Source organism: Chanodichthys erythropterus, chromosome 11, assembly GCF_024489055.1.
Source record: "Chanodichthys erythropterus isolate Z2021 chromosome 11, ASM2448905v1, whole genome shotgun sequence".
In the NCBI taxonomy this organism is placed as follows: Eukaryota; Metazoa; Chordata; class Actinopteri; order Cypriniformes; family Xenocyprididae; genus Chanodichthys; species Chanodichthys erythropterus.
In genome coordinates, this window is record NC_090231.1 from 29,416,323 (window position 1) to 29,431,144 (window position 14,822).

The 14,822-nt window shown below is 37.4% G+C and overlaps 1 protein-coding gene across 9 annotated transcripts in view; it reads right to left on the reverse strand.

Moving 5' to 3' along the window:
* Positions 1–14,822, reverse strand: part of chd9 (chromodomain helicase DNA binding protein 9) — an 83,598-nt gene that overhangs the window by 12,548 nt on the left and 56,228 nt on the right. For 8 of the 9 annotated variants that reach the window (XM_067402292.1, XM_067402293.1, XM_067402288.1 and 5 more), the window contains 18 exons: positions 14,366–14,487; positions 13,446–13,689; positions 12,782–12,958; positions 12,534–12,677; positions 12,176–12,431; positions 10,689–10,899; positions 8,976–9,171; positions 8,698–8,871; positions 8,337–8,522; positions 7,802–7,912; positions 7,112–7,308; positions 5,619–5,818; positions 5,328–5,487; positions 2,957–3,046; positions 2,100–2,203; positions 1,905–2,022; positions 1,704–1,761; positions 942–990 (listed from right to left, as the gene is read on the reverse strand). In XM_067402292.1, coding sequence (XP_067258393.1) covers positions 942–990; positions 1,704–1,761; positions 1,905–2,022; positions 2,100–2,203; positions 2,957–3,046; positions 5,328–5,487; positions 5,619–5,818; positions 7,112–7,308; positions 7,802–7,912; positions 8,337–8,522; positions 8,698–8,871; positions 8,976–9,171; positions 10,689–10,899; positions 12,176–12,431; positions 12,534–12,677; positions 12,782–12,958; positions 13,446–13,689; positions 14,366–14,487 — 2,797 coding nt within the window. The remainder of the gene's footprint in view (positions 1–941; positions 991–1,703; positions 1,762–1,904; positions 2,023–2,099; positions 2,204–2,956; positions 3,047–5,327; positions 5,488–5,618; positions 5,819–7,111; positions 7,309–7,801; positions 7,913–8,336; positions 8,523–8,697; positions 8,872–8,975; positions 9,172–10,688; positions 10,900–12,175; positions 12,432–12,533; positions 12,678–12,781; positions 12,959–13,445; positions 13,690–14,365; positions 14,488–14,822) is intronic. The other variant, XM_067402291.1, reaches the window with a different exon arrangement.

The following is a 14,822-nucleotide window of genomic DNA, read 5'->3' on the forward strand; positions in this document are numbered from 1 at the left end:
AGATTTTTTTTTTATAATTTTTTTTAACTGCCTATTTTGGGGCATCATTAACTATGCACCGATTCAGGCCGCGGCCCCTTTAAATCACGCGCTCCCTGCCCCCCTGAGCTCTCGACTATAATACAGTGCATTTACAAAGTTCACACAGCTAATATAACCCTCAAATGGATCTTTACAAGATGTTCGTCATGCATACTGCATGCATGTGTCGGATCATGTAAGTATAGTATTTATTTGGATGTTTACATTTGATTCTGAAGGAGTTTTATAGTGCTCCATGGCTAAAGCTAACATTACACACTGTTGGAGAGATTTATAAATGAAGTTGTGTTTATGAATTATACAGACTGCAAGTGTTTAAAAATGAAAATAGCGATGGCTCTTGTCTCCGTGAATACAGTAAGAAACAATGATAACTTTAACCACATTTAACAGTACATTAGCAACATGCTAACGAAACATTTAGAAAGACAATTTACAAATATCACTAAAAATATCATGATATCATGGATCATGTCAGTTATTATTGCTCCATCTGCCATTTTTCGCTGTTTTCCTTGCTTGCTTACCTAGTCTGTTGATTCAGCTGTGCACATCCAGACGTTAATACTGCCTTTCCTTGTCTAATGCCTTGAACATGAGCTGGCATATGCAAATATTGGTGGCGTACATATTAAAGATCCTGACTGTTACGTAACAGTCTGTGTTATGTTGAGATTCGCCTGTTCTTCAGAGGTCTTTTAAACAAATGAGTTACATAAGGAGGAGGAAACAATGGTGTTTGAAACTCAGTGTATGTCTTTTCCATGTACTGAACTCTTGTTATTCAACTATGCCAAGGTAAATTCAATTTTTGATTCTAGGGCACCTTTAAAATGAACTCAAAACAAACTAGGGGTGTATTTAGAAAAGGGAATGAGAAACATATAGTTTGTTCGTACCTCCACCTGCATCACTGATGACCAGGTCTCCTGGGGAGGAAGCATCATCCTGGAGGTAAAAGCACATGTTAAATAATAGTTTAACACTATAACACACATAAAAAACACACTGAATGCACTTTAAAATTTCTGAATTTAACTCAAGTCTAGAATTAAAAAGAAATTAAATCAAAAGAAATTCATAACTGGTGTAAATACTACATTTAACAGTGTTTCAGTATGAATTACTCAGTATGTTACTATACACACAATATGTGAGGTATTTACAGAAACATTAGATGACATTTATAATACAGATAGAATTAAGCATTATATTGTATTATATTTAATATCCTGGATGCTCTTTTCAATATATTTTCTAAATTATATTCAAATATGGATGATGTTAATTGTTTATAACATTATCTGAAAACATTTTGTATAAAATAAAAATAAAAATTAAAAAAAAAGTAAAAACAATATGTCTAATCAGTTAGGGAAAAAAGTATTCTACATATCAGGGAATGAATAGGCAGTTATTTAGTCACAAAACGTGTTGGACAAATGAGATGCCTTTGTGAATATTCAATTGAGAATACATTCCTATTTGTGTCATTCGAATTGAACATCCTGTGTTGCTGGCCTATTCAATTCAAATTCCAACTCATGAATTGTAAAATTTGCCCATCCCTGATGTCACAATAGTTCATATTCTTTATGAGCTTGTGTGTGCGCTTGTGTGTGAAAGTCTTATCAGGCCCAGTTCTCTCTCCACTTGTGTACCTCCATATCATCCTTCAGCAAAGCTGGAGCAGGCTTATACTCAGGGTCGTCCACATCCCTGCACACACAGATAACACACACACACACACGAAAACAAACAAACAAACAAACAGTTACAAATTCCTCAGAGCTACCGCTGACAGAAACTGATAAAAGACTTCCTCTATCAGTATGAATGGAGCACATGTTTGTGTCTCTTACCCATCCATAAAGTCATTTCCTCTCTGTTCAGCAGCAATGGCCTTCTCGTCTGGCCGCCCAACCCTTTCTAAGAAACACAGTGCTGGATCTGCACGAATAGTGTTGTACTTCTCATAACCTACAACACATACAGACAGCCATTAGTGTGTGTACCACACATAAAGTCTTGAGCGCATCAGAGCTGATCGGACTTACCGTGCTTATACACTCCTAACAGCAGACATTTGTCTGAGAGCATGTCCCACCACAGAGCAGGCATCTCTGAATGATCTGGCTCAGGAACCCAGATATCTATCTCACTGACAGATAGAAAAGAAAACATTTTAGCCATTACCAGTAGTTTTGCTGTATGAGTCTACTGGTGTTTATTTCATTTTTTTTTTTAACAGACCAAAATTTAAGTCTGATACTGTCATTCACATAAAATGTTCCCCTGCAATGACATTTGACATACATTGCTTATATACTGTACACATATAAAGAAAATTTTATATTTATGGTACTGTACAGTGCTTTTGTTACAGTTCGACAGCTCCAATCCTGACTAGTTAAAAGAGCATTCTGGACTTACTTCTTTTGTGTTCCACAAGGGTTTAAATTGACATGAGGAGAGTAAATGATGACACTTTGAATTTTTGGTGAACTGTTCCTTTAAATGCTGGTATTGATATTACACAAGTACATTCTTGAAGTTTCCTTAACAGAACAGCAGATGGCGCTTTAATGTTTATCTTCCTGACCAAACTGGCTTAAACTGACTAATACTGGAGCAGTTCAAAGAGCACCTACAGTATTTATAATCCTAAAATCTAAAGGGATCTATGATACGTGAACGTCTTCTAAATTTTGATCAATTTTATTAGGTTAAAATGAAATGCAAATTACCAGCATGTAAAAAAACAATCAAAATACTAATAATTCAATTTCTTATATTTGTCTAGTCCCTCCCATACTGCTACTTCTACCAATATTGGAACTACAAATGCAGAACACCCTCCCCAGTTTTCATTTCCCAGACTAGTTAAGTAATAAGGGTCCATGGCAATGCTTACCTGGCATCTATCCCATCCAGCACTTTTTGGCACTGTGCTCCAATCACCTCTTGTTTCAGATAATACAGCATCCTGACCCTCAACAGCACCCTACCAGACAGAGACACAGAGAGATTGAGGTCAAAGTGCACTCATGCACAGAGAAACCCACAACGAGTTCACCAGTAAATAAAGAGTTTGTTCTCATATGCAGTTAAATTAATGCAAGACTGTCCATATCCCGTCATGGGGCAGCTGAGCATTACTGTACAGTCTCATACACAGTATTACTGCATGTTAGCGCTGTCTATAAAGAGCTTCCTTTGCTAAAAAGTACTATAACCGGAGACTTCCACAGGGAGTCTATAACACCTCGGGAATCATGGCGGCAACTGTTAGTGTAGCACTGAGTGAATTTGAAACACATTAATGTTATCTGAACATTAAGGTTAAATTCTACGTTTTCCAATCAATTTTAAGAGACTTTTGCATTTATACAATAAGAAGTTAATTATATTGGAGACAGATAATGATGTAAGTGAATGATGTATCTAATTCTATACACATAAATATACAAAATTATACAATATATTTTTTTGGAAGAAATTTATAGCTTTATACAGCATAGATGCATTAAATTGATCAAAAGTGACAGTAAAGTCATTTATAATTTTACAAAAGTTTTCTATTTCTAATAAATGCTGTTCCTTTGAACTTTCTATTAATCAAAATTAATAATTAATAGTGATAGAAATCGCTGCTGAAAATTCAGCTTTGCCATCATCGAAATAAACTGCATTTTAAAATATATTAAAATAGAAAACAAGTATTTTAAATTGTAATAATATTTAACAATGTTACTTTTATATTTTTCATTAAATGCAAGCCTTGGTGAGCATAAGAGACTTCTTTCACGAACATTAAAAAAATCTTACAGACCCCAAACTTTTTAACACTAGTGTAAATGTGCTTATGTGTACAATCTGATGTAACATGCACTGCCATATGGCTGGTGTTAATGAGTGTTAAAGTGTTGACCAGAAGGCATTCCTTTTTAATGCCAGTTGCTGTTTTTCTGAGAACACGAATGACAATGACAGTGAATTTTGGCAATGTGAATGTTCAAAAACCTTTATTTCAGGTGGACAACTGCATCACTTAATTTTTCAGCTTGACTTTTTAGAACTTTACATTCAAGCTTATTCATATGTATCCATATGATCACTGTGAAATGAGAGATAATTCATCCTCTATCATTCTAAAACTCACACTTTCACCCTAACATTAGTGGCATACCAGGCCCGAGGGAAACTGCAGATGCATGCAAAGCTGACAGCTGTGTCCCAGGTCATCACTTGTGTGTGTGTGTGTGAGAGAGTTAAACAGAACAGCTTACTAAACAATGGGGAACTTTCTCCAATGGCAGAAAGCCCTGAATGCAAAACCAGCCATACAGTAATAAACACCCTCCACACACACATCCTGGTCCAGAACAGTCCAATTATCAGAGCACAATTGCACAGCCTGATTTACAGCATGAAATTATGTACAGTGCACATGATGTACATCTTCTGCTTTCTAGTGAATGTATTTATAAGCATTTGTGACAAACAAATGGAGAAAGAGTGAGAACTTAGCACAGCCAGGCAGATTCACCAGCAGTTTCGGTCATGACTTTGACAACTTAAGCATTAAGAGCTAAAGAGCGTGACCTGAAACAACCTCTCTTTTCTCCCTCCCTAGGTGAAAAACCCCTAAACCAGTGTGTGAGCGTGGCCATTAGTGTGAGCTAAAATGGGAGATCCCCTTTTATCATTGCATCACACATTTCCTCCAGAGCATCAGATATACATCTATTAAGGCATTCACATGTAGACAAGTGGCTGTGTGGTTGAAAGTGGGCTTTACTGTTGCTGGATAGCTTAACTTTATTGGTGAGCTGCACAACAAGCCATAACTTTTGAAAATCTGATTAAAAAAGGATCAATCGGACATGCCTACACTGCAATGACAACAGTTGTCAACAAAAACAGCAACTTTCACTGAATACGAATGACTTCTGGTCGCTTTGTCATTGCTATACATGTTAACACCTATTAACATGAGCCATAATGCAGTGAATATTACATCAGATCGTGCACAGAAGTGCATTTACAGTACTGTTCAAAGATTTTTTTTTTTTTTTAATTAATACTTTATTTAGCAAGGATGCATTAAATTGAAACAAATTAAACAAATGCTGTTCTTTTGAACTTTCATTAATCCTGAAAAATATTTATCATGTTTTTCACAAAAAATATTTGGCAGTGTTTTCAATTTCTTGTGCATCGAATCAGCTTATTAGTATAATTTCTGAAGGATCATGTGACACTGAAGACTATGCAATACTCACTTGTTGCAGTGGTGTTTCAAGTGTTTCTTGTACCCATCATCAGACAACATGTGTTCTGGGTTGTGTTTTCGGATCCACTCTGCCTTCTGGATGTCAAATGAGCTTGACTGAGTCTTCATCTTCTTTCCCTTTCTGCCTCGCGGTACTGGAGTCGATAATCCTGTGCACATTCAGTCAAATTCAAAACTGTAAATAACGTCACGTGTGTTACAAACAGACATTATTTATTCTTCTGACCTAATCAAAATGCAAAAGCTAAATTAATTTATAACAACGCTTCAGTCCTCATACCCAAATGGTTCTGAAGTTCCTTGGTCCTGCCATCCTCCGTGGGAGCGATTAGATCCCACATGAAGCTCTTGATTTTGTCGTCTCCACGGTAATGCACGAGGCAGTATGCCAGGAGAGCCCTGCATATAGACTCTACGTCACGCTCACTCAGCTGTCGCTTAAAGCGGCCATGAGCCAGGATGTCCTTCCAGCGGCCCCACCTACGACCACATAAACAAATTCAATGGTCCATCATTCCATCATTAGTGTGATGAACTCTGCCTGAGAAGAGTCTCACTTCCTATATTTGCATATTTGGTATAAAGTGTATTGACCCTTAGTGTATTACACCCACTGTAAACGTTTCTCTTTGTGAGCTTTGGTTAGAGGCCGAAATGCAACTTTAAGCATAACTGCCAGCCTGAATGAAGAGCTTCTTGAGACTCCAGAGACAACAGCAGCTTCAAATACCTGTTTGCTGCTCAACAGTGGCTTTTTTATAGCTGTCCTTTTAATACAACTATTTTTTTTTTTGACAGAAACTTTCCTTAATAGGCCTTTATCTGACCGAGTTTTCTTGTGCTGTAAATTACTCACAAATCTTATGATAGTTCCATAATCTCCATTCAGTTTTCACAGATTAGTTGTTTTCATGCATTCTGCATAACATTGCACCATTTCATGCTTTTCATCTTTATTCCTCCCCATATTGCATGAGAACTGTGACTTGCTTAATAATGTGGAACAACCTCTTTAAGTAGGGTTTCCATTTACCTAAGACCTGGCAAACTATTTAACAAACCTGTCTGAGATTGATACCAGTTACCTAAAAAGATATGGAGAAATAAAACAAACAAACACTTTCTTTGAAAAACTAAAATCTAAACGTTTATTGTACTGAAATCCTACTGATATGTCACATGCATAATAATTTGGAAAAAGCTTGGGGTGTGTAAGATTTTTCTTTTAACAATTAAACTTTTATTTATAAAGAACATATTAAATTGATCAAAAAGTGACAGTGAAGTCATTTGAAATGTTACAAAATATTTCTATTTTTTTTTTTTTTTTTTACATTCGATTCATCAAAGAATCCTGAAAAAAATTATATATTTTTTTTTTAACATGGTTTCCACAAAAATATTAAGCAGCATAACTGTTTCAAATATTATTGATGGTTTCTTGAACACCAAATCAGCATTTGGGAATGATTTCTGAAGGATCATGTGACACTGAACACTTGAGTAATGATGCTGAAAATTCAGTTTTGCCAGGAACAAATGACATTTAAAAATATATTAAAACAGAAAACAGTTGTTTTATATTATAATAATATTTCACAATATTATTGATTTCACTGTATTTTTGATCAAATAAATGCAGCCTTGGTAAGCATATGGGACATCTTACTGACCCCAAGAGTAAAGAGACCCCAACAGTGGCGCATACAGTTTCTGTACAGCCATACACAAATCACCAAAACCCATATCAATAGACCACTAGCCATCACTCACCCATACACCAACAGATTTTTCTCCACCCTGAAGCACTCTGTGCGGCCATAGCTGTTGAGGCGGTCATGTGGCCGGCGTAGTTTGGGTTTGTCGTCTCCGCTGCTCTCCCCTTCAGAGAGCTCGGCCAGCTCATCCTTAGTGGCGCTGAACGGCCGGGTCTGTTTCCTGACCCGAGGGGTGTCGATCACCAGACTGTTCTGTAGCAAAACCACATCAAAAGACACAATTGAAAACAGAACCACTGACCCACCTTTAAAGAGAGCTGTGCTAAGCATTTAAACAACACCAACCGCATTCACTAAAACCGATGTTTGCTTTCAATCACTTTCTCAAGTACAGCACTTACAACTAAAATACAAAAGAGCCCACAGAAAACAATGATTGAGTTATTTCGGAAACTACATTACATTAAACCCCAATCATGTTAGCCAGCCTCCTGTCATCTCTTATAGCAAAGCCTCTCTTCTCAAAACCTCATTTCTGGGGGTTTTCTCATTAGCCATTGATACTCAAAGCAGCTTTCCATAACTTGATTTTTTTTTTTTTTTTTTTTAAACACAGATGTCCAGGCAAACTGAAGTTCTCAAATTAATCCTGGCACTAGAGAGTATTTGCATACATACACACTTTGACCTGATCAGCCTCTGCTCTACTGTGAAACTTTAAATTCATACAGCATGTATAACTTACTCTGCCATTGATTGTATCCATGTCAATCTCTGCTTTCTTGGCCCACTTGTCCCAGAAGTTGGGGTCATCCAGAGATATGTCTGTTCTGTTCCCTGAAGCTACAAAACTGGCCTGTGCAAAAATAAATGTTAAACAATGTCTCTAATGTTTCCCTTACAGGTAAAAAAAAAAAGAAGCAGATATTGACGGCATTGACACACATAAAAAAAAGGCTGCACAATATTGAAAAAAATAAAATGTAGATTTTTTTTTTTGTGATAAATACTGTGATATGAAAAAACAGGATTTCTTTGAATTATTTTTTTTCTAAAATTATCATTCTAGAATGATTCAAGTTTTAATTTTATAGTACAAATGTAAAATTACACTACTTATGTGTCTTAATTTCTTCATTTTCAAATGTCATTTTAATTTTAATTTGTGCAGCCTTAGCATGAATGTTTGAAAATTGCTTTCATAAAAGAAAGTGTAAGAAAACATTATGATCAATACTTTTAAACATATAAGAAATAAAAGACAAAAGAAGGAAGCTGACCTTGGCAAAGGTGGAGCCCCGACCCTCAGATTCAATAGTGATGGTCTTGGTTCTGCGTTGCAAGATTTGGTCAATGTCCTCTTCACAAAATTTAGCCCCCTCGTCTTCTTCATCCATTATGGCACCATAAGCTCCACGACGCAGAAGGTCCTCAATTTCCTTCTTAGAGAGCTGCTGCTGCATCTGCTATAAGGATGGAGAAGGAAAGAGAATGAGACCAATACAGTATATTTTATTGTATATTTTACAAAAAAAACTGTCTAGATCCTGTCTAAACCATCCATCATGCAAATCTCTATGTAGAGAACCACATCGAGGACTAGAGAAAACCTTGGTACACGGGTAAGGTTTGACGACTTACCCCTCCTCCTCCTACACTGTTGTCCCGTCCACTCATGCTCTGAAGCACTGCTTTATCCAATCCCAGCTTTAGACTGGCTCTATCGAACATCTCTCGCTCATATGAGTTACGTGTGATTAGTCGATATACTTTAACAGCTTTATTCTGACCAATCCTGTGGCAGCGAGCCTGAGCCTGTGGAACAAGCAAGTGGAAAAAAAAAGAAAGGTGAGCCAAAAGAAATATCTACAAAGCTGTTTTATTATCAATTGTGTGTGTGTGTGTGTGTGTGTGTGTACCTGCAGGTCGTTCTGTGGGTTCCAGTCAGAGTCAAAGATGATACAGGTGTCAGCAGCTGTCAGGTTAATACCGAGCCCACCTGCTCGTGTACACAGCAGGAAGACGAATCGATCGGAGTCCGGTTTACTGAAACGGTCTATTGCTGCTTGGCGGAGGTTCCCACGTACACGACCGTCTATCCGCTCGTAGAGGTATCTAAAAAAGGTCGGTTTAAATTATAAATTACAGATCAATTACTGAGCACTTCCACACAGTAGGTGCAAAAACATCACACAATGATACACTAGCGTTCAAGTTTGAGGTTGGTTTTTTTACAGTTTTTTAATGTTTTTGAAATAAGTCTCTTATCCTCAACCAAGGCTGCATTTGTTTGGTCAAAAATATAGTACAAACATAATTATTGTGAAATATTATTACAATTTACACAGTTTTGTGTTTTAAAATGTAATTTATTCCTGTGGTGGCAAAGTTGAATTTTCTGCAGCCATTACTCCAATCTTCAGCGTCACACGATCCTTCAGAAATCAGTATAATATGCCGATTTGCTGTTCAAGAATCATTTTTTATTATTAACAAATGTTGAAAACAATTGTGCTGCTTAATATTTTTGTGGAAACCGTGATATTTTTTTCAGGATTCCTTGTTGAATAAAAAGTTTAAAAGAACAGCATTTATTTAATATAGAAATCTTCTGTAACATTATAAATGTGTTTACTGTCATTTTTGATCAATTTATTGTTTAATCGCTGAAATAATAATATTAATTAAAAATAAATAAATAAATAAATAAATACTGACACCAAACTTTTGAACGGTTGTATATATAGCACATATACACTACTATACATATTTGTATCAACACATTCATACGATCCTATATATTTGAGTGTCATTGTTTTGTCTTTACTAAAAGAACTGAATGCGTTAACCGAATATTCCAGGTTTAACACAAGTTAAGCCAAATCGACAGCATCTCTAATGTTTATCCAAAAACAACGTTGCAGCAGTATGTCCCTAGCTCACTCCTAAAACTCTTTCCTATCCCTCTTCGCCCTTTCACTCACTCTTTCTTTCATTCTTACCACTCATGTCCTTTTATCTATTCCTCTCTTTTTATTCACAGTAACCATCTCCTATTTTTCCCTGCTACTTCCTGCTTTCTCTGACCTACTTTGGGCAGAGCTGTGCCTCTGGGACTGTATGCCTGATGTGAGATCCCTGGAGTGTCTGTGTCCTGCTGCACCCTAGCTGCATCAGCCAACATACACAACACTTTATTTACAAATGGCACACTGTACACAATGCTAGACTGTCAAAGACAAGCTGAGGCAAGAGAAAAAAATGAATGAGACTTAATTTCTTCCTTAGAAAAGAAACCAATCCTAGCCACTGCAAAGAACTGTCACGTGATATCAGTGGTGCAAGAAGGTTCAACAGCAGAGAGCTCTGTATACAGGCCTAGCAAGATAAGGAACACGTGAACACAACTCAAACTGGGGTAAGCAAACTGTGGCATTGAACTCCTGCCAAAAAAGAAGATTAAGCTACATGTTAAAACTGCATATATACCTTGTAAGCATCTAAAACAAATACAGTAGAGCAGAACATCACAAAATGTATTAAACCCCATGAACTCTGTGTGAACAACAAAAGAGCATAAAATTTTTTTTGTGCTTTTAGGATTATGTAAACTTTCTGTTTTTGATTCCCACCTTCTCTGGATGAGGTAGTCTTCCAGGATGTCCAAGCAGCGCACCATCTGAGAGAAGATGAGCACTTTGTGTCCACCAGCCTTCATCTTGGGGAGCAGCTTGTCAATGAGAACGAGTTTACCTGCCGACTGAATCATAGCCTGCAGGTGGAAATCTACTGCTGTGGGACTGTACACCTCCTTGAAGTCCTCCAAGATCTTCTCCTCAGCCCCTGGAAGCAAAAGAGAGAGCGAGAGACTTATTAGGACCTTGCCTAATGCAGGTGTGTTGGTTTTGATAGGATCCTAAGAGGTTTTGTGCTAGACCAGGAGTCTCAAACTCAAATTGGCTGGGGGCCGTTTCTGTGATTGACACCTCATATGAGGGCCATTTTAATATTCAAGTACAAGAAAGCGCAAAATTTCTGAAAATGTACTTAATTATTTTTCATTTACTTCAAATTGAATTTCTAAAATTTAGATCCGCTTATGTATTTGGTTCTTCTTTATGTAAAGCACTTTGTATTACCTTGCCTAAAATATTTTTGCCATACTTAAAAAATGTAAACAGCAGTGTCTCTATCATTGTTACATACAGTATTAACAGTTAGTGCAAATATTTTCCCTTACTTTATTTTAGCTTAAAGAGCATCAAAATCTTGCACTGAACCACACTGAACAAATGCAATCCCTGAATACATTTGTACACTATTATATTTCTTTCCAGACACCTAGCAACGCTTCTGCTCACAGCGCTGAGCCACATTTGTCCAACATGCCGTTTGACGAGCATCGGACGCGTTTCGGTGGTTTAAAATCGACGCTCGCGACTTGCGCGAGTGCTTTTACTGTAATTTAGAAAACGCGCTCATAATAGATGCGGCGCGGTCGCGACGTGCATGTGGTGTGGCGCGCTCTTTTTTCCAGGCACGCCTATGCCGCGGCGAGATGAAAACATCTCAACTTTTCATGTGACAAGGACCGATGAGCTTCGGCCTTTCCTTAACAACACCGATAGCTCAGCCGATCACAGCTGTACAGGGCGGGTTTTTAGTTCTCATCCAATATTTTATTTTAATATTTTATTTCTCCATAAATATATATAGTAGTAGAACTAATGCAAGGACTAGAAATCAATTTTTCTTTTGCTGAAACTTCGTTATCGTGGAGAGCGCAGTTCATGGTTCCATAGCAACGACAGACGCCACGGGAGCGTAAGCGCTTTGGAAAGAAGGAGAAAGTGGCGCGCCCGCTTATGTGACGCCATATCTGTGAATGACCCCTTAGAACGGCGACTTTTTCTTTGCATGTGGAATATGGTATGAGACAACTAGAGAACAATAATAAAATAATAATAATTTAGCGGGCTAGATTATGTTTTATTTTTGAGATCAGTTGCGGGCCGGGTGGAGGGGGAAGGCGGGCCGTAAATGGCCCGCGGGCCGGCAGTTTGAGACCACTGTGCTAGACTGTCAAAGACAAGCTAAGTGAGGTTTTGTGTGGTTGTACCTTTGATGAGGTAGGGATGGTTGCAGCATTTCCGCAGTTCCATCATGGTGTTGAGCAGGTTTGGAACATTGGCTTGGCCAGCTCCTTTAGCAAGGAATGAGAAGTTCTTCTCTAGTATGGCGCGGTAGTATTTCTTCTGGATGTTGGTGAGCTCCACTTCGATGATGGTCTCCTCTTTAGGGGCCAACTTCTTTTCCACGTCTTCCTTAAGACGACGCAGCATCATCGGTTTCAGGATGGCCTGGAGTTTCTGGACCTACATGTGCACACATATACCAATGGAGCAGAGTTAAGATATACAGAACATACATATTAATTCAAACACAGTAATATATAAAAGTATATACAAATTCAGCACCTGCTCCTCAGTCTTGAGGTCTCCAAATTCCTGCATGAAGGTGTTTTCAGAAGGGAAGCGGGTTGGCTCCAAGAAGTGCAGCAGACTAAAGAGTTCCTCTACCGTGTTTTGTAGGGGAGTGCCTGTCAACAACACCTTATGCTCCTAAGGGAAAAGAAGTCAACAGATATTGAGTAAAAAAAAGGGTAAAAGAAGGATGACATCTGTCATAAAGTGTAAATATAGGTGTAATAACATCTCATTTGTACCAGACTCATAAGTTTGAAGCCTTCCAGTAGCTTGCAGTTCTTATTTTTGAGTCGATGGGCTTCATCAATAATGACACAGCGCCAGTCTATTGCATTAAGTTCTGGACAGCCTCCCAAAATCATCTCAAATGTTGTAATGACTGCCTGAAACCGGTAAGCACCTCTTATCACACGACCCTGTAGGAGAGAAAGAGAATAAATGCCGGCAAACGTTTTCCAAAGTTGTTTTTGTGCTCCCTGAGGTTTTGCATGGTACTCCATTATACAGTCATTAGGGGTAAGTGATATGACCAAAATCATATATCAGGGTATGGGTATTTTTATTTCATGGAAATGGTATATATATCATAATACAGTTATTTTTGCAGGAAATTCAACAAAACTGCATAATATATATTAACCATGTGGTTATGCCTGTTTTTTTTTTATCAAGCATTACAATATGGACATTCTCAGAGATACAATCTGCCAAATTCATAATTAAACTTAGATTGAAAAGGAATAAAATAACAATAATTGAGTTGTGGCTAGCTTCCCCCCTTCTATCCTTCTCTTTTACAAAACATGATACTAGAAGGCAACCAATTCAAAAGCCTTGAATTACAGTTAAGAGGTATAGATCAATGTGAAGCTGGCCTTGATGTATTTGTGTGTGAAATCTCACCTGCGCATCTCTGAAGTACATCTCATACTGCTGAAGCATCTGTCTGCTGACCACACTGCCATGGTACACAATGACATTGAGGTGCGTCCAGGTTCTGAACTCTCTCTCCCAGTTTGCGATGGTAGAGAGAGGGGCGATGATGAGGAACGGCCCCTTTATCCCTGTGCGATAGATCTCATCCAGAAATGTGATAGACTGGATGGTCTTTCCCAGACCCATCTCATCCGCCAAAATACAGTTACGCCTGAAAATTGAGAAAGAGTTTTATTTATTTATTTTTTAACATTTTTGCTTTTTTAATATTCCCTCACATAAGATACAAGGCTAACAAGAGCAGGTGTCAAATTGATTCAAAAATGAAAGAAAACACAACATTAGACCTTCTTGATATAGAGGTCCAGTAGAAATGTTGTGCTATGACAAACACACACACATTGTGTTTTCATGTTTTATGGGGACATTCCATAAACATAATGATTTTATACTGTACAAACTGTATATTCTATCCCTCTACCATCACAGAAAACTTTTTTGCATTTTTACATTTTCAAAAAACATAATTTAGCATGATTTATAAGCTGTTTTCCCCGTGACGACCAAAAAAATGTCCCAAGGATTAGGATTTCAGATATTGCCATCTTTTGTCCCCATAATGTAGGGTCACTTAATTCATTAATTCATTACCCCACTGATGGTCTAAATGCTGTCTGAAGTCTGAATGAGAGGCTAGACTTTCACAATACTGCTATCTTGTCTATCTGCCATTCTGTTATCAAATCTACACACAAGCAACAGAATATAGAAACCAAGTATATAACATAAGAACAGCCTACAGTCTACAGACGAAAAGTACACCATCTTTTTTAACACATATATGAGGAAAGTTAAAGAAGAAGGATGTGTGTGTCAGCTTCACTTACCTGTTGTACCAGTTGAATAGAAGCCAGTTGACCCCCTCCAGCTGGTAATCCCTGAGACAGTTTCCATTACAATACTCTCGGGATTGCTCCCGCTTCTTCCAGTGACTTGCTGGAGGACGCTCCTGAGATAGAGACAGCATGAAAAATTCAGTATTCAGTAGCACCAAAAATTATGCACCATCCACCCGCAATAGACTTTAACAAGGCGCTATCTATATAAATTAAAGATGCTTATTATATGCTTCCCAAAAAGGAAGTTTGTGAACAATTATTACAGTAATTCATCAAATGATAGAGAAGAGTTATAATCAGGCATGTATCCAAATGAGCACACTTCAAGCATGCTAAAGAGTTGTTTCAAGTCTCTGGTGCTCAGGGGCAATTATAATATAATATAATATAATATAATATAATATAATATAATATAATATAATATAATATAATATAATATAATATA